Source organism: Sciurus carolinensis, chromosome 3 (genome assembly GCF_902686445.1).
Source record: "Sciurus carolinensis chromosome 3, mSciCar1.2, whole genome shotgun sequence".
NCBI lineage: Eukaryota > Metazoa > Chordata > Mammalia > Rodentia > Sciuridae > Sciurus > Sciurus carolinensis.
The window spans coordinates 180344341-180360209 of NC_062215.1; the positions used below are offsets into that span (position 1 = coordinate 180344341).

Below are 15869 nucleotides of genomic sequence, written 5' to 3' on the forward strand. Positions count from 1 at the left end.
GCCCACGTTTGAGACCTGAAGCCCTCCTGATCCTGGAGGAGAGCAGCCCTCCTGATCCTAGGAGGAGAGCAGCCCTCCTGATCCTAGGAGGAGAGCAGCCCTCCTGATCCTGGAGGAGAGCAGCCCTCCTGATCCTAGGAGGAGAGCAGCCCTCCTGATCCTAGGAGGAGAGCAGCCCTCCTGATCCTAGGAGGAGAGCAGCCCTCCTGATCCTAGGAGGAGAGCAGCCCACCTCCTGGGCGCCATGTCGAGGGATCTGCAGCTGTGGGCTTGAAACAGAGTAGAAACCCCACGGGCAGCATCCAGGGTGGGTTCTCAAGTGCTGCAGGAGGGAGTGTTGAGCCAGGCTTGGCCTGGTGACACCTTCGGTGTCCGAGGACACGTCAGTGTCTGTTCTTGAATTCCCTGGCCAAAGCCAGAGCAGTGAACCAGCAGGGCACAGGCTTGGAGCTGGGGTGGCTGATGACCCTCCCCAGAGGCTGTGCCAGGTGCTAGGGAAGAGCTGTAGGGCAGAGCCGGCTGTAAGTTGGGACCCCAGGGCTGCCAGTGTCTCTTGCTGTTGGGGACACAGTGTGTTCTTTTGAATGCATGGAGCATTCTAGGCACCTTTTAGTCCTTCCTTGGGGTCAGTCTTCTTCCTTCCAGAACACCGGCATGCTCCTTTCTCTCAGGACTGTAGCTGAGGGCCCTTCCTGGGGATGGCCTGCTAGGCCACTTGTGGCAGCCCAGGGGCCGTCACCTGGTTTAAAGGATGCCTGCTGGAAGCATCTTGTCACTAGAAAATTAGGTCCCCGATTGGAGCCCATAGGAGGAAATGTGTGGAGGAAGAGGTCACAGACGCGTGTGTTGGTGGAGCACTTACAAGCCTGCTGCCTGGGCGCCTCTGCGTCCCTCTAGAGTTTCCCTCTACTTCATGGGAAGCACTTTTTGTTTTTAAGATCATTAATAAAATAGCTTTAACCTAATATTGCTGATTACAGCGAGCCTGTTTTTGTTCCCAGAAACATGGAATAATCCTAAATTCAGAAATAGCCACCAATGGAGAGACTTCGGACACGCTGAATAACATTGGGCACCAAGGCCCCAGCAAGATGACTGAGGAGGAGCTAAATGCCCTCAAGTCAGCCGGGGCCGGGACACTGGGTGAGTACCCGTTCCCCGACCTCTTCATCTTTCAATCAGCACTGGCTCACATTCCATGCATTGTTAGAACTGGAGCAGTCAGAACTGATGAATTAACAGTCACGCCGCATGCCATTTGTTCTGTCACGTCATGGTAATTTCCCGCCAGTCAGTGTGCGGGCCCACACGCGTTGTCTGGCATGTCCTTGTCCAGTGCTTCCACGTGGCTCAACCCACGTTCCTGTTTCTCGAGGTGGTGAGTGCAGGGAGGGACCAGCACAGAGTGGCAGTGCTTCCCTTGCATCCGGACCAAGTGTGGCTTTAACCTGCTCCGATGCAGACCTGTCAGGAGATCAGAGTGGCAGGGGCTGTGAAGTAGGTTGTGTGCCACAGCTGTGCTCTGCTCAGCGTCCTGCAGGCACGAGGGGCACGGGGCACGCGTGGCTGTCTCCACCCAGCTGTGGGGCGGGGGCAGGAGGCCTGGGTCGAGCCTGCTCCTCCGTGGTGTGCCTCGACCTGGCTTCCGCAGGAGGATGAGGTTCTGGAGCGCAGTGGCTCATGGGAATATTTCATACGGTTTTCAGTGACCGGCAGCAACTCCCTGACTAATGTGCATCACACCGTCTGGCTTTGGGAGAACAGCCTGAAGCTGCACCCCCCAAATAAGGCCTGGTCTGTCCCTGGGTACCAGCTGCCTTCCAGCTTTAACGGTTAGGCTGGAATAAGAGAGGGCCTGTCATTTTTAATTTCAAGTTAGAAGTTTTCATCTCAGTTAACTTTCTTTATGCAAATGTGGAAACCTAGAGGCCCTAGCTTCTCAGGACTTACCTCCCAGGGAGGCACCTTGTTATCTTTACCACCACTAAAGAAACAGCGCTTGTAACTGTGTAAAAGTCACTGGGGGAAAAGGTGAATTAACAAGTTGCCATCCTGTCTTCAGAAGAGTGCCGAGACTGGCCACGCTGCTCCATGCACACCTATCATAACCACCGTGAGCTGCTTGAAGGCCACTTTGTGATGGGCTCCAGATGTCTTAGGTCACATCCCATCAGTAAAGGATCATGGGACTTTCTCAATATACATGTTATCTTTTAATTTACTTATGTGTACTATTTCACTGATATAGAATGTATGTCATAAGGCATAGGACAAGAGAACATTTTGAAAATACTAACCCTAAATAGTAGTACTAGTATCTCCCCAATTTTCCTGGGGTCATTACCCACTGTGGAGACCACCGCTACAAGATTGTCAGGCGTTGCTTCCAGTAACACGGTACCTAATAGGCTGGGCCTTGTTTGAGAACCTCTGATGCGACTGTTTGCTCCCCGGCAGTGTCTTGCTCCTTGCTGGTGAGCAGTGTCTTGATCACGCGGTCCCCTTAGTATCCAGTGTTGCCTCCTGCTGGGACTCAGTGGCTCCTGAGCTGAGTTGAGGATTCAGGACAGATGCAGGACACTTTCTGAGTTTTATAGGAGCTATTTCAAAAGCATCTTCCTCAACATGGATCTTGAGGTGGAGCTTCTGAAACTGAACTGAATGTTCCTTAAAAACAATAATTTGAAAGCCACTTTGGGGCTCTGAGACGCAGTGCCGCTTGACAGCTGGAGGAGCACCAGGTGTCAAGACGTGCCTTTGGGAATGGGAACCGGGAGTGCCGAACTGCCATCCATTCTTAAACCCATCGTTTTGGATTGTTTGGCCCCTGATCCAGAGCTCTTTCTGTTTGTTAAGACATAACTTCACCTTTAAAAGCTCCCACAAGGTGGCACCAGCAGCCACTCTTGCCTTGGAGGTGGTGGCCGAGCCTTGCTGATCAAAACTTTGCTAATGCAGTTACTGCTTTGCTGCACCAAAATGGCAGAAGCTTCCATTTCACATAATTCTTCGACGACTCTCTCTCTTTAGGAACAGGGCTGGGTGGGAATTAGAACATGTGTTTACTTTATAATTATATTAAGTGGTCACTGCATCATGGAGTCCCTTCAATTCTCTCAATGGTCTTTTAGGAAGAGCCACAGAAGTGGAGGTGAAAAATGAAATTGTGGAGAATATGGGGAAAAGAGAAATCTTGCAGAATACTGAGCAAGAACAGCACAAAGAGGACACAGTAAAGGATTATGTGTCACATCCTGGTGAACATGCGGAGCAGAAAACCTCTGGAGACAGTGCCCCGTCCCCAGGACCCAGAGCAGATGCTAACTGTGAGGAGCAGGTTCACAGCCAAGTTCTAGAGAATACTGCTTTCCTCAAAAGTCCAGGGCAGGTTGAGTCAAGAGAGGTCCTAGACATGCCAGATGGTAAGACTGGAGCTTCCCCTGAGCAGCCCAGCTGTTTGAGGGATTTAGACAATAAAGCCCCAGTGCCCATAAGTGGGCAGGACAGTTGCGCTGCCTTGGGTACCAAAAGCCAAAGTGAGCAACCTGTAGGGAGGCAGGAAAAAGAGAACCCGGAGGACTGGAGAAGCGACTCGGAAGAGGTTAGCCCAAAACCCTGCCAGGAATTTGCTCCCGTGCCAACACCCGAAGCTGAAAGGATGAGCAGGACAGAGGCTGGTGAGCCACATGGGGACCACCTGGGGAGTGTGGGGGAGGCAGGGGGAGCCACGGCTGCAGAACACGTGGGCACAGTGGCTGCAAGTCCTCAGAAGCGTGGCGATGACCCAGTGAGTCATGGTGGACAGTGTGTGTTGGGCACGGTGTTCCCCAGCACAGGGCAGAGCTTAGAGAAGGAGCTCACCAGCCAGGAGGTAGCTGAGCCCAGAGAGGCCCCGATTCAGAGCACAGACGTAGGTGGGAAGAACAGTGCAGAGGAGGGTGGAGGTGCAGAGGCAAGGGATGAGAAGCCAGGCCCAGTAGAACCCCAGCTCATCCCTGGTACTCCAAACAAGAGCAGCCATCAGGAAGCAACAGGCTCAGGTGGGGCAGATGCTGAAAATGAGCTGCTTGATGCAAAAGAACCAGAGGAGGAAAAGGACCAGCAGGCAGAGACATCAGAGTCATCCCAGAAGAGGAGTAAGAACAAGAAAAAGAAAAACAAGAAGAAAAGATCACCCGCATCTGCAGAAGCCCTCGAAGGTGTTAAGAAAGAGTTAACCTATCAGGAAGCAGAGGTAGGTGAGGTTAAGGAAGAGAAGCAGGTGCAGTTTGCTGACAAGAAACAAGTAGCAGAAACACAAAATGAGGTGACCAAAAATCCAGAACAGAAAATTATAGCAGGAAGCAAGGAACATGTTGATTGTCCAGCAAGTCCTGAAACTGAGTTGGATGGAAAGCTTAACCAAGAGGACAATGACGTGAAGACCATGGCAGGGAGGACGTCTCCTGGAGGCATGGCCAGTTGTGACGGTGACCCAGTTGAGTCGCCAGATGCTAGTGATAAAGAATTAGATGGAGGTGTTACAAGAGATAATGCCAAAGCAGACAGTGTTGCTCAGAACAGTCCCCTAGAACCAGAGAATGAAGACGGGAGCAGCAGCTCCCCGCTGAGAAACAACAGCCCCGCAAGGGACACTGCCAGTGCCTCTCAGGCAGGAAGTGCCAAGAGGCAGTTTCCATCTGACCACCCAGGACAGGCGGCCAGCAAAGCCGAGGACGGCCTCAGTCTCGAAGGCAGTGCCTTGTCAGCAGCAGGGGAGACCGGGGGCTCCAACTCAGAGGGTGGAGGAGAAGCAGAAGTAAGTCAGAGGGGCAAGAGCAAAGAGGACTGCACCATGTCGTGAGGCTGGTAGGTGCAGAAGGCGGGCACGGGCGAGGTCGCAGAGGAGTGCCCGACTCTGCACAGAAGTCCTGCCATCAGAGACGCTTCCCAGCTCACTGGCGACAGTGCAGAAGACCCTACCCGATACAGACGTACTGTATGACAGCTATTTACTTACTACATTCGCAGTTGATCGCTACATATAGACTCACGTTTAATCACTGAGGTTTGCTTTCAGATTCAGTTCTGACCGAGAGCTTTCCAGTAGCAGCAAACAGTCAGGCACACCTGTACTCCTTATCTTCCAGCCTGAAGTAAAACTGCTTCACCTAGACCCCAGGCCCTTAGGCACGTTGATGTTGTTGACCAAATAAAATACGCCAGCATCCAATGAAATGACCAAGTAGCATTCTTAGATTTCTGCATCATGGAATATCATGGATATTTAAACTAGTATGTCTCATTCAAGTCTGTATACTTTCATATTTGATTTTAACACGTACATTATAGCCTCCATAGTATTTTATTTAACTGAGATAAATGTCCAAATAGCATATAGGTCACTAAGTGATAAGATTTGCACCATAGGCCAATAATTAATCATTTTAGGGATAATAAGTAAATATCTGAAAGCACTAGGGAGGTCTTTTGTTCTTTACCTCATGTGTTTGATTTCATGCCAATATCCTTGGATCTCATTGTCCATGAGGACCAAGTTTATTTTGTAGATTTTGACTTCATGTTGATGAGGTACCAGATTCATTGTATATGAAGATTATTTTTAAAATATTTTTATTTAGAAATGACATATGTTGAAATTGCATTTCCTACTGTGGTATTTAGACAGGGGCAATCATTTAAATTTTTTTTAACTTAAAATTACTTCTCTTTCTGTTTGAATGTCTTAGTTATTTTTCAAAAGAGCAACACAAAATGTTACTTGTTCTAATGCAAACTACTCGTTAGACTAAACTAGGATATTTTTTAAAGTTGAATCATTTTTGGTATTTTGGTATAAATATTTTTGTTTCTCCGTATATTTTTATTGGAAATTTTTTGTTTTGATCTGCCTGGAAGAAATATATATTTTCTATATAAAAATAGCATTTAAAATAATTATAAATTTTAATGAAAAGTAATGGTAAAGTATAAAATCACAAGGGAATGTATATTATGAATGCTCTTGACACTTTATGAGATCATGTGAATTTGTATTAACTGTTACAAGATATAATTGAGTACAGAAGGACCAAAATCTCAGTAAATTTGGAGGCAAGCCTAAGTGTTACATAACTGAAATAAAAGCATTTGATAATTTAACAAGTCTGTGGTTCAGTCTTTGGGCTCCTTGACCTCTGACCCTGATTGTTGTTTCACACAATGGCCCTTTAAAGTGACCCCAACTCCTGGCTGCTGACCCGTGGGCTCTGTGAGCCTCCACCTCTTGCCTCTGGCAGTAGTAGGCGTGCTCCTCCCCTGGAGCACCCTCGCACTGGTGCAGGGCACGCTCGGAGCACCGAGGAGATGGTCCCTCGTGTCGTTTCCTGTGCTCTCCAGACCTTCCAGGTGGGCCCCAGCTGAGAGGGGTCTCTCTCTGTTTATAGTAGTGGGGGAGAATGATCAAAGTGGCCAGAGCACCTTGATTGCTGCTCCAGTGTCCTGAAGAAGGGGACAATAGAGATGAGAATCTTCCCCTCCTGTACCATGAAAACAGGAAAGTGGAGACCGGCTGGAGGCTCCAGCTGAGGGCTCTGCAGGATGCCCGGGTCCTGGCTGATGTCTCAGCTGCAGCCAAGCTGCTTGCAACTGGAGCTGGCGCACATGTAGGAAGGCAGCCCCCTCCCCGACTTTTGGAGACTGCCTGGGGGTTGCTTCCACAACTGTCACTAGAGTGACACCCCTGGCCTTCTTCAGCTCTGTGCTTTCCTCCCAAATTCTCCAGCAGCACGTTATGTCAGGAACACGCATGTCCCTCCGCCCAGCTGTCCAGCTTCCGCTATTCACCTTTTCATTAACAAGCACAATGGTTTCTGCGTAGCCGAAGGCACTGGCCAGTGCACAGGCTGCAGACCAGCTGCCTAGTGGGGCACCAAAGCTAAGAATCAGCATCGGGCAAACAGGGAGGAGCATGTAGGCAGTAGAGCCACGTCTTGGTCCTTCCAGGGCCTTCCTGGCAGATGTCAGGTTCCATGCCCTGTGTGTCTGACAGCGCCACAGCCCAACACAGCCCCTACTTGTCTCAGAAGAGGACCCTTCAGCCCTCAAGAAGTGGTTAACTTAGGCATATTCAGCATCAAGGCAATTTAGAAAGATTCCAGTGACCAAAGAATTGGAAGGTTACCTGTCAGCCATGTCCCCAGAGGAACTTAAGCTGGGACAGAATAAAGAAAACTGTTCATCACCAAGTCCTTAAGTCAAAAAGCTTGGATATTTTCAGCCTCAAACTGTAATATAGCTAAATCCTCCTTCAAAATTCTAGTTATGAGTCTAGGTAGAAAATAGGGAAAGAATAGACTTTTGGCTTTTAGGTTGTTACGCAAAGACTAGAAAGTAGCAGCATTTTTTAAAGAGTGTTTAAGAATGAGTTGTCCTGTGCTGGCTACTTTGTACAATGTTTAGGACTTCTGATCAACAGAACACCCTGACCTGAAACTTTAAAGTTCCACTATAACCAGGATTCTGGAAGGCTACCTCCTGGGGTTCAGAGCGTTGGGGTCCATTTTCCACTGGTCTGGTCCCTTCCAGGGAGACCCCATGGTGCAGCCTGCCACCATGGCCACTGAGCCAGGGGAAACAACAGGAGGATTCCTTCCAAATGCTCAGACCCCTAAACGAAGGGGAGGGAAGCACGTGTGTGCATTAGGTTTGGATCGGGTGTCGTCCTGCTCCAGATCCAGGCGGAGCACCTTGAGAGTCCATGCGGCTGTCCTGTGGCTCTTGGTTGAACTCATGCTGCCCTGGATGGAGAGCTGAGAGAACGACCAAGGATCCCGGCATTTGTTCCGCTAACTCAGGAAGTTTCCAGAAGGCTTTCCCTCTTTGTTCCCCATTCACCAATCTCTAAAAGCCTACCAGAAAGTTTGCTGGGATCATTGATACATCATTAATTGTAAAAACAGATTTCTTGAAAATGCAGTTCTTTAGCAATATCATTAAAATACCCTGAATAGCCTGATTTTAGCTTCCTAATGTAGAAGGCCCTAAAATCAGGACCTGACCTTTCTCAGCGCCTCATTTCTAAGAACTGCAGTGCCTGAGCAGTCGCCCCTGCCCGAGCCCAGGTGTTTGAGACCAGTGGTGAGCGAGGGGCTGAGCGTGATACAGGAGCCCTGGGGCTTAGCACTCGGGTTAGGTATTGCAGTGAGCTTGCCACTGACGTGCCGTTTCACTAAGCAAGTCAGATTTGTTGATTTTTAAAGCTATGAAAAGTGGTACTTTTATTTTATCCATATCAAGTAATTTTGCTTTTTTCTTTTCTCCGTTTTCTTAAAGCTGTTTAGTTTTCATTTTGCTCTCCTATTCTGCTTTAAAATTTCTCTTAAAATTTCTGCCTATTTTTCAGTAGTTTCACTGTAAAACTTTAAAGGTCAGATTACCTGTATTTTTTTCTTTCACTAAGATTACATTTTAAAATTTATTTTCTACTACCTTTCTAGGGCATTTGAAGTCTTCTTAGACTTCTTAGACTCAAATAATAAAAGATACTAAAATTATATAATGGATATATGAGTTTGAAGATCATTTTCTGATGTATTCAGTGTTTATATGCCTATAGTTTGTATGTAGGAGTATAAAATATGTAAGATAAGATGAAAAGTAATATTGGGTTAAAGAACTGAATTTATAACCACACAAAAAATTAATTTCAGTCTTGGGTTGGTTTATGGAAGGAAAGAAGTAAAATAACTGTAAGATACCATTGGCCTTTAAAATGCAGTTCCAAAGGATTATGAATTTATCTTCCACTTAAAATTTTCTCCTCTTTTGTTACATAGTGCCTTTCAAAATAGGGTTTTTGGAAAACACATTAGAGGAAAATATGTAACTTGAATTAGAATGTGTCCAGAGTTTTTTAAATGAAAACAAAGACATATTTCATATGGATTATTCTCTTTTCACATGGCAAATCAGAGCTAATATTTTATCTGATGAAGTGTTTAGAGCTAGGCGGTGTGAGGCAAGGTCCCCTTGGAATCGGAGCCCTGCAGGGGTCAGCTGCCCCTCAGAGGTGCGAGTCTCGCCCTGGCAGGGCTCGGCACACCCTGAGGCTGGGCTTCCAGGCCTTGGGAGGGAGCAGTGCCCTGGACCCCCACCTCGTCTGAAGAGGGGCAGTGACAGCCCCCTCATGGGGCTCCTGGGCTGACCCAGGCTGCTGGCGTGGAAGCTGCTAGAACAGGGCCTGCCTCTGTCACAGCATGTGCAGGTGCCTCCCTGTCCCCATCAGCATCGGTGCTCCAGGTTTTGCCTTCAAGCAGATGTGAACGCTCCCCAGGTCTTGGTCACCCCAAATCTAAAGGCTGTAGTACCCTCCCTCCCAGCGGTGTTGGGGGAATCACAGACACGTGTGCATACCCCGTGTGCCTGGGGGGTGGTGCAGAAACTCCAACCTCCAAGAGAAGCTGGGTCAGTGATGTGCTGTCAGCGCCCTTATGTGTAGACGTAGAGTCAGAAGGACGAGTGCGCCTGAGACGCGGCCTCAGGGAGGGCGGAGGCGCTGCCCTTGCGCCCTGATGCTGGGTGCGGGCCACCCTGCGGCGGCGTGAAGCCGGGAAGCCTGTGAGCTCTTGTGTTGCAGCGTGGTTTGCCTGGCGTCCTTGCATGCTAACCTAAGTAGAAGACTAGCTGTTTGCATGAGCCGGATGCTGCTCCCGACCAGAAGCGTGTCGGAGGCGGCACCTCCCCGGCTGAGTTCCTCCCCATCCTGCCTGGCCTCATCCAGCGTGGTACGTGTGTAACTCTGCCTTCATCATTCATTTCACTAACCCCAGCCAGCATCCCCCAGCGAGCCACTGCTGGAGGGTGCCACGTGCCATTCACCCAAACCTGTGTCTCTCTCCTCTCTTCAGATATTAGGTTGAAAAAGCTCATTGACGAACGGGAATGCCTGCTGGAACAGGTAACGATCTCTTGATTACCTTACAGGGCACGTGAAACCACAAGCCTTCCCATCCTTGTGTCTCGCACACAGAAAGCCCCTCAACACACCAGGCCAAACGTTAGCTTGATTTTGTCAGAGAACATTGTAAGTCATGCAAGGGTTAGTGAGGGTGTCTCAGAGACCCAAAGCCACAGAACTGAACTGGGCACGTTCTACTGAATTGCCACTTAAAATGCACATTACTGTGGACGGCCAAGGCTAAGCGCCGAGGCCAGGACGGGGCGCTGCAAGCATCTCTCCTCTTGCTGGTGCTTGTCCCCACACATCAGCCTTGTGCTCAGTGATCTGTCCCGGCAGGCGTATCTTTAAATGGCCGATCAGAGTTGTTAACTGTGATTTATCTTCCTTGTTCTCTCTGACCTCAAGAAATCCTGGACGCCATCCTCACCACGTACAGGACGGTTACTAAGTTTCTCCACAACCACCTTCTAAGGAAACTTAGAAGGAAACTTAGCTTCTGACTTTTCCTCAGAAGCTACTAACCAAATGCATTTGCCTTCCTTTTCACAATTCTGCTGAGCACTCTTTCAAGACTGGATGAGGCATCTGTGGTGGGAGGAGCCTCAGGGATCCTGTGTCCTTTTGGGCTGGGGTGTAGCTCGGCAGTAGAGTGCCTGCCTGGCGTGGATGAGGCCCTGGGATCCATCCCTAGCAGCGCAGACTCTCAACACGTGTGCGCTGTATTTCTGCACTGCTTCCTTGAACCAGCAGGCACTATGGTCTGTGTTTGGTTAGAGGTGCAGAGGAGCAAGGCAGGCGGCCACCTAGAGGACACCACAGAGATCAGAAGCGAGCGTGGACAGCAGGGCGTGGCTCACCACAGGGCACCTGCGCGTCCGACGCTCCTCTCTGGCTGCCGTTCCCACCATCTGTGTTTCTGTCCACCTGTGAGAAGAAGTTGTTCAGAGGTCAACTCCCTGAAAGCTGGCAAATGCCTCTGCACAAACCTGCCGCTGGACTGGGTCCTTGACAGTTTTGTTGGGGGTTTAATTCCTTCACTGCTGCCCCTGAGGACACCAAGTGACCCTGTCTGGCTTCTTGTGATTAAAGCAAAGGCTAATAGCACACTAACTCGCTAGCCCTTGGCTGAACCTTTTGGGTGCTTTATGTACAGTCTCCTCCTGAGTCCCAGAGGAATTTAACCTTCATATGACTTTCCATCCAAGTTACAAAATAATTCATGCCTGGTATCATAAAGAAAGTTCCTTTCCCATTCATTCTATGCCTAGTATTTTCTGAGAAGAGCACTGATTGGAAAAGGTCTTTATGTACTTACTGGAGTTGGTCTTGATGGAAGGAAGAGTCCCTCTGGCTGGTGGAGTACAGGGTGGATGGCTGGCCTCTGCCACTGTCCTCTCCTGCTTGGTCACGTCACCCTGTCTCCTGGCACCAGGTGCGCTACCTCCAGGTCGTGGCCCACTGAGCTTCTGGGGGCTGCTTTTCACTTTGTGTGCTGCTTCCCTTCTCACAGGCTACAAATTCAGCTTTTCAAGTTTCCTTTGGAATAGAAAAATTAACATATTGTACTGGTGGGTGTTTTCAGATTAAGAAACTCAAAGGGCAACTGGAAGGAAGACAGAAGAATGGCAAGCTAGACAGTCTGCGACCTGAAGATGCCATCTTGGAAAACGGGACAGACGTGCACGTCATGGATCTGCAGAGTAAATGCCAACTCTTGTGCAGAATTGCACCCTTGAACACATGCCATCTTTAAGCTGTCGTGGCAGAGAATGCCCAGTATCCCCCACATCCCCCCAGCCCAGAAGCCCCTGAATACAGAGGCACAAAGGCATTTCTTGGTGGGCAGAGCAAGAACATTTCCCTCCACATCTGTGGGGTAGCGCAGCCATCCCCAGTGGAGCCCACGAGCACTGATAAGGGCCACGTGTGCTCTGCAGGGCTCGGCGGTCTTTAACCTACCGATTACATGGAAAGACTGAGAGATTTTTTATGCAACTAAATGAGAAACAGGCTTAAGGGAGACAGAGCATGCCCGTGCTGCTTACCCCTTCCCGACTCCCTCAGTGTCTTCTTGGCTCAGAGGTGGCTGTCACCTGGCGTCCCCTAGCCTTGTCAAACAAGGGCACAGAGGCACTCCCCAGGCCTGGGTCCACACCACGCCTTCTCCAGTCCTGGGCGCTGATGTAGTGTGGAGCCAGAGACCAGGACTTTATTTGCATGATGGTTTTAAAGTAGGGACTTGGTTCCCAGGAACTATTGTTGTAATGTTTTCAAAGCCCAAGAGCGTAACGATTTTTCCTTCTCTTTCAACCCTTAGGGGATGCCAACAGACAGATCAGCGACCTCAAATTTAAACTTGCAAAGTCTGAGCAAGAGATAACTGCATTAGAACAAAATGTACGTGAGCACTTCGGAAGCAGCCAGGGGTCTTTAAGCTGATGATTAATGGAAGTTTTGTTTGCTAAAAATAACTCCTGAAAGGCTGAGGACCAAACAGGTTTTTAGAACCAAAAATGGTCCCAATGTGGACAAATGAAGGCAGCAATTCTCTCAGGTGTTTCCTGGAGAGAGAGCAAGTGCAAGGAAAGATCAGTATTAGGATTTAGGCTGTTACACTGATCCTTTGGAAACACCAGGCAGTTGTAGAAAACAGCTAATGTGGAGTTTTTTAACTTTGCTCCTTTAAAAATAATTCAGCTAACTAAACACACTTCATGCTGTTCCTCTGCCTTTCTCTGCTAGACACGGCAGTTCTCCCTAGTGTCTAACTTGGGGTACTTCCACCTTCAGATGATGGGCCCAAGGACAATCTGTGTCCTGTCCAAGGATTAGGACAAAGCAGGCACTCTCCCCCTGCACTGCGCGCACATACCAGGGTTTGGTTTGGGTTTTTTGTTTATTTGTTTTGTTTGAGTTTGTATAGAAACTCAAATGGAGCAGCACACCCAGACAGTGCCACTTGATGGAGCGTGCTTTGACGGGCACACAGCAAGCCTGGCAGGCGTTCACCGCCTTCGCCACCCAGGGACTCCTGCGTTCTTGCTCTGTCCTCTCCCACCTGCCATCCCTGGGGAGGCCTCTGGAGCCAGGTGCTGGCGGGACCTTTGCTCTGCCTCGGCCTGTGGCTCTCCAGCAGGATGGAAGCCCAAGCAGCGGCACCTGTGAGCAGAGGAGACCCCATCGGGTCAGAACCGGGACCTGTTTGAGCAGCTGCCTTGCTAGCCCAGACCCCAGCTATATCTCTGTCACTCACAGGGTGTAGTCTTCGTTTCATTAAATCACTCCCTTTGGTCCTGAGAATTATAAAGCTAATAGAAGGAAAAAACAGGCCTGTTGAATTATGTGGATGGCTTTTCCCTCCCTTTCAGGTAATAAGGTTAGAGAGCCAAGTGTCACGTTATAAATCAGCCGCTGAAAATGCAGAAAAAATAGAAGATGAACTTAAGGCAGAAAAACGGAAACTACAAAGAGAGGTAAATTTCCCAGACTGTCTCAGGGAGGAGTGGTGTGGCCGTCCTCTGGTTGAGTCATGGAGGACTTACTTGGGTTACATCTGCCCTGGGCTGTGCATGGCCAGCTGTCCTCATGTGCTGTCATCCTAACAAAGGCGATGACAGTGCAGCCAGCCAGGACCAGGACCTTGCCAGCCCTACTGTCCAACCATCCATCTTGAGCATCTACCACAGGACCCATCCATAAATGTCGAGTTAATTAGTGAGAAAAAGGAGCAGCCAGGCCGCTTCTGCCTACATATTTTGAGTCACATGGAGCAAGCCTAGGCAGGGGACCCGAGCAGACATGGCAGGAGCAGAGGCCAGCAGTGTCTCAAGTGCCCAGAGAGGCTGAACTGCCCATAGGCCACCTGCTGTGCTGCCACAGTTCTTTAAAAGCTACCCAGTTTTTACCTTCCTGAAGACACTTGGCACAGCTGTTCATCCAGCCAACATTACAGCATCTGCGGAGCACCAGTCTACATGTCGGGTGCAGCATCCTTGTAAATTGTGTCTTATTTCTTTAAATGTTCCAAGCGCGGCTGTGCTTTCCACTTGATGCAGGCTCAGTCCCTGGGTATCTCTGGCTGATGGCTGCTTCTGTGATCACCCTCAGGGCCTTGCCCTTCCGTGGTGTTTGTGAAGCTATGCTTGATTTTAATTTGCAGGAATGCCCCAGGTCTGACTAGGGGACACTTCCCACAAGAGGGGTCCTTTCTGCCCCTGCTGGGGAGGTTGGTGGGGGGTTGGTTCTGTCCCAGGACCCTTGCCACCCTGCTTAAGGGATCTGAGCAGGAAGCAGAGCCTGGGACTGTGCTCTGATGGCCCACATCTCCATGTCCACGTGACCCTGCCGCTTTCTCCCTGGGGCATCTGCCCTCTGTTCTACTCCTGCTGTTCTTCCTGCTCAGACCAGGTTCTGAGCCACAACCAGTGTGGCTCTTGCCTTTCTGCATTGGTCTCTGGCCGCAGAGACCTTGCTCCTGACTGCCCCAAGCCATGGGGGTCTCCTCCTCCAAGGCCTGGGCTCCTCTGGCTTGTATTTGTTTACCTTGCTTCCCTGTGTGAGACCATCAGGACCCCCAGTGGTGCCGTCTGGGTTCTCGTCTCAGAGGAGGAAATTTCCTGGCTACTCATGGTGCCAGAACCGTGGCCTTGAACCACCTTTTAAATTAAGATGCACACAGACACACAGGCGTTTTCAGGATTTCAGTCAGTAGCTGTGTTTCTCTGAAGGCCTGGAATTCTGGCCACGCGGGACTCTTTTCGGGTTTGGAGAAGCAGGTCCCTCCGAGCTCACTGCCTCTCCTCCCTGTTTTTAGCTTCGCTCTGCATTGGATAAAACAGAAGAGCTTGAGGTGAGCAATGGCCACCTGGTGAAGCGTCTGGAAAAGATGAAAGCAAACAGGAGTGCACTCTTGTCCCAGCAGTGAACACTGGCTCCGCGTGGCCCACCACTGGCTGGCAATGTGGAGCGTGGCTTCGTGGACTTTCCTCTGTACTGCCTGGGAGCGCCACTTCTCACCTGCCTCTGACAGAAGGGAGCCCCAGCAGCCACCAGATGCCTCTGTCTGCAGATGCCTGACCCAAGCTGGTCCAACAGGGGGAAGCTGCAGGTCTCTGCCAAGCATGCTGGGCCTCTCGGGAGCTCCAGATCTGACACGCAGCAGCCTCAGTGCCGCTCACAGTGGTGATCAAAGTCAGGGCTTGAGGTGGGACTTGAGTTTTCTTTTCATGTGTCTTGCTGAATGAAGGTTAAGGGGACGTTACAGCATTGCGACTTTTTTTCATGGCAGAACCTACAATGTGAGCGACTTCAGTAGTGTCTCTTAGTCTACGCTTTTCATACACAAACACTGTGGAACCACAAGCCATTACCAAGCAAAACTCTGGCTAGAGACAAGGGGATGGTCTGGACGTAAGTGACCTTAAGAAGACTCTTCACAGCATCAGGTGAAGCTTTGCTAAGGGATTTTTGCATCAGTTCAGTCATGAGGATACTTTTTTCCAGGGTAATCAGGCAATAGCTTCACTGAAAATGACAGCTTTTCATTTGCATTATTTAATCCTTATATTTGGAATTGAAGTTGTTAACTTCTTTTTAAGAATGTGCTGTTAGGAAAATAAAAATTCAAATGTTAAAAGACTTGAGCTATGTGGTTTTCATTTTTTCTCACTGAAAAAGAAAATCCTTAACTGATTCCATATTTGTTATTCTGTGTATTTGTGGTTAGATTTATCCTTTTAAGCATAGCAAATCAACTCTTTTTCTTTTCCTGTTTAAAAACATGACATAGTCATACAGTCAGTGCACCTGGGATAAAAATAAATGGGAGCAGCAGGAAGCCAGAGTAAAGACAGCCACGATATCATCAAGGACAAAAGTCGGGCCGGCTTGTCTGCTTACTGATTCCTAGTTGATCTTTGCACACGCCGCG

General features: G+C 49.4%; 1 protein-coding gene across 34 annotated transcripts in view; it reads left to right on the forward strand.

Annotated features, from left to right (window-relative positions):
• Positions 1-15571, forward strand: part of Lrrfip1 (LRR binding FLII interacting protein 1) — a 127613-nt gene extending 112042 nt beyond the window's left edge. For 25 of the 34 annotated variants that reach the window (XM_047544936.1, XM_047544919.1, XM_047544928.1 and 22 more), the window contains 2 exons: positions 1002-1143; positions 3132-6141. In XM_047544936.1, coding sequence (XP_047400892.1) covers positions 1002-1143; positions 3132-4843 — 1854 coding nt within the window. In that variant the 3' untranslated portion in view covers positions 4844-6141. Of the gene's footprint in view, positions 1-1001; positions 1144-3131; positions 6142-9887; positions 9938-11522; positions 11641-12257; positions 12338-13308; positions 13414-14753 lie in introns of those variants that run through there. The other 9 variants (XM_047544946.1, XM_047544949.1, XM_047544947.1 and 6 more) reach the window with 1 other exon arrangement.
• The last annotated feature ends 298 nt before the right edge of the window (positions 15572-15869 follow it).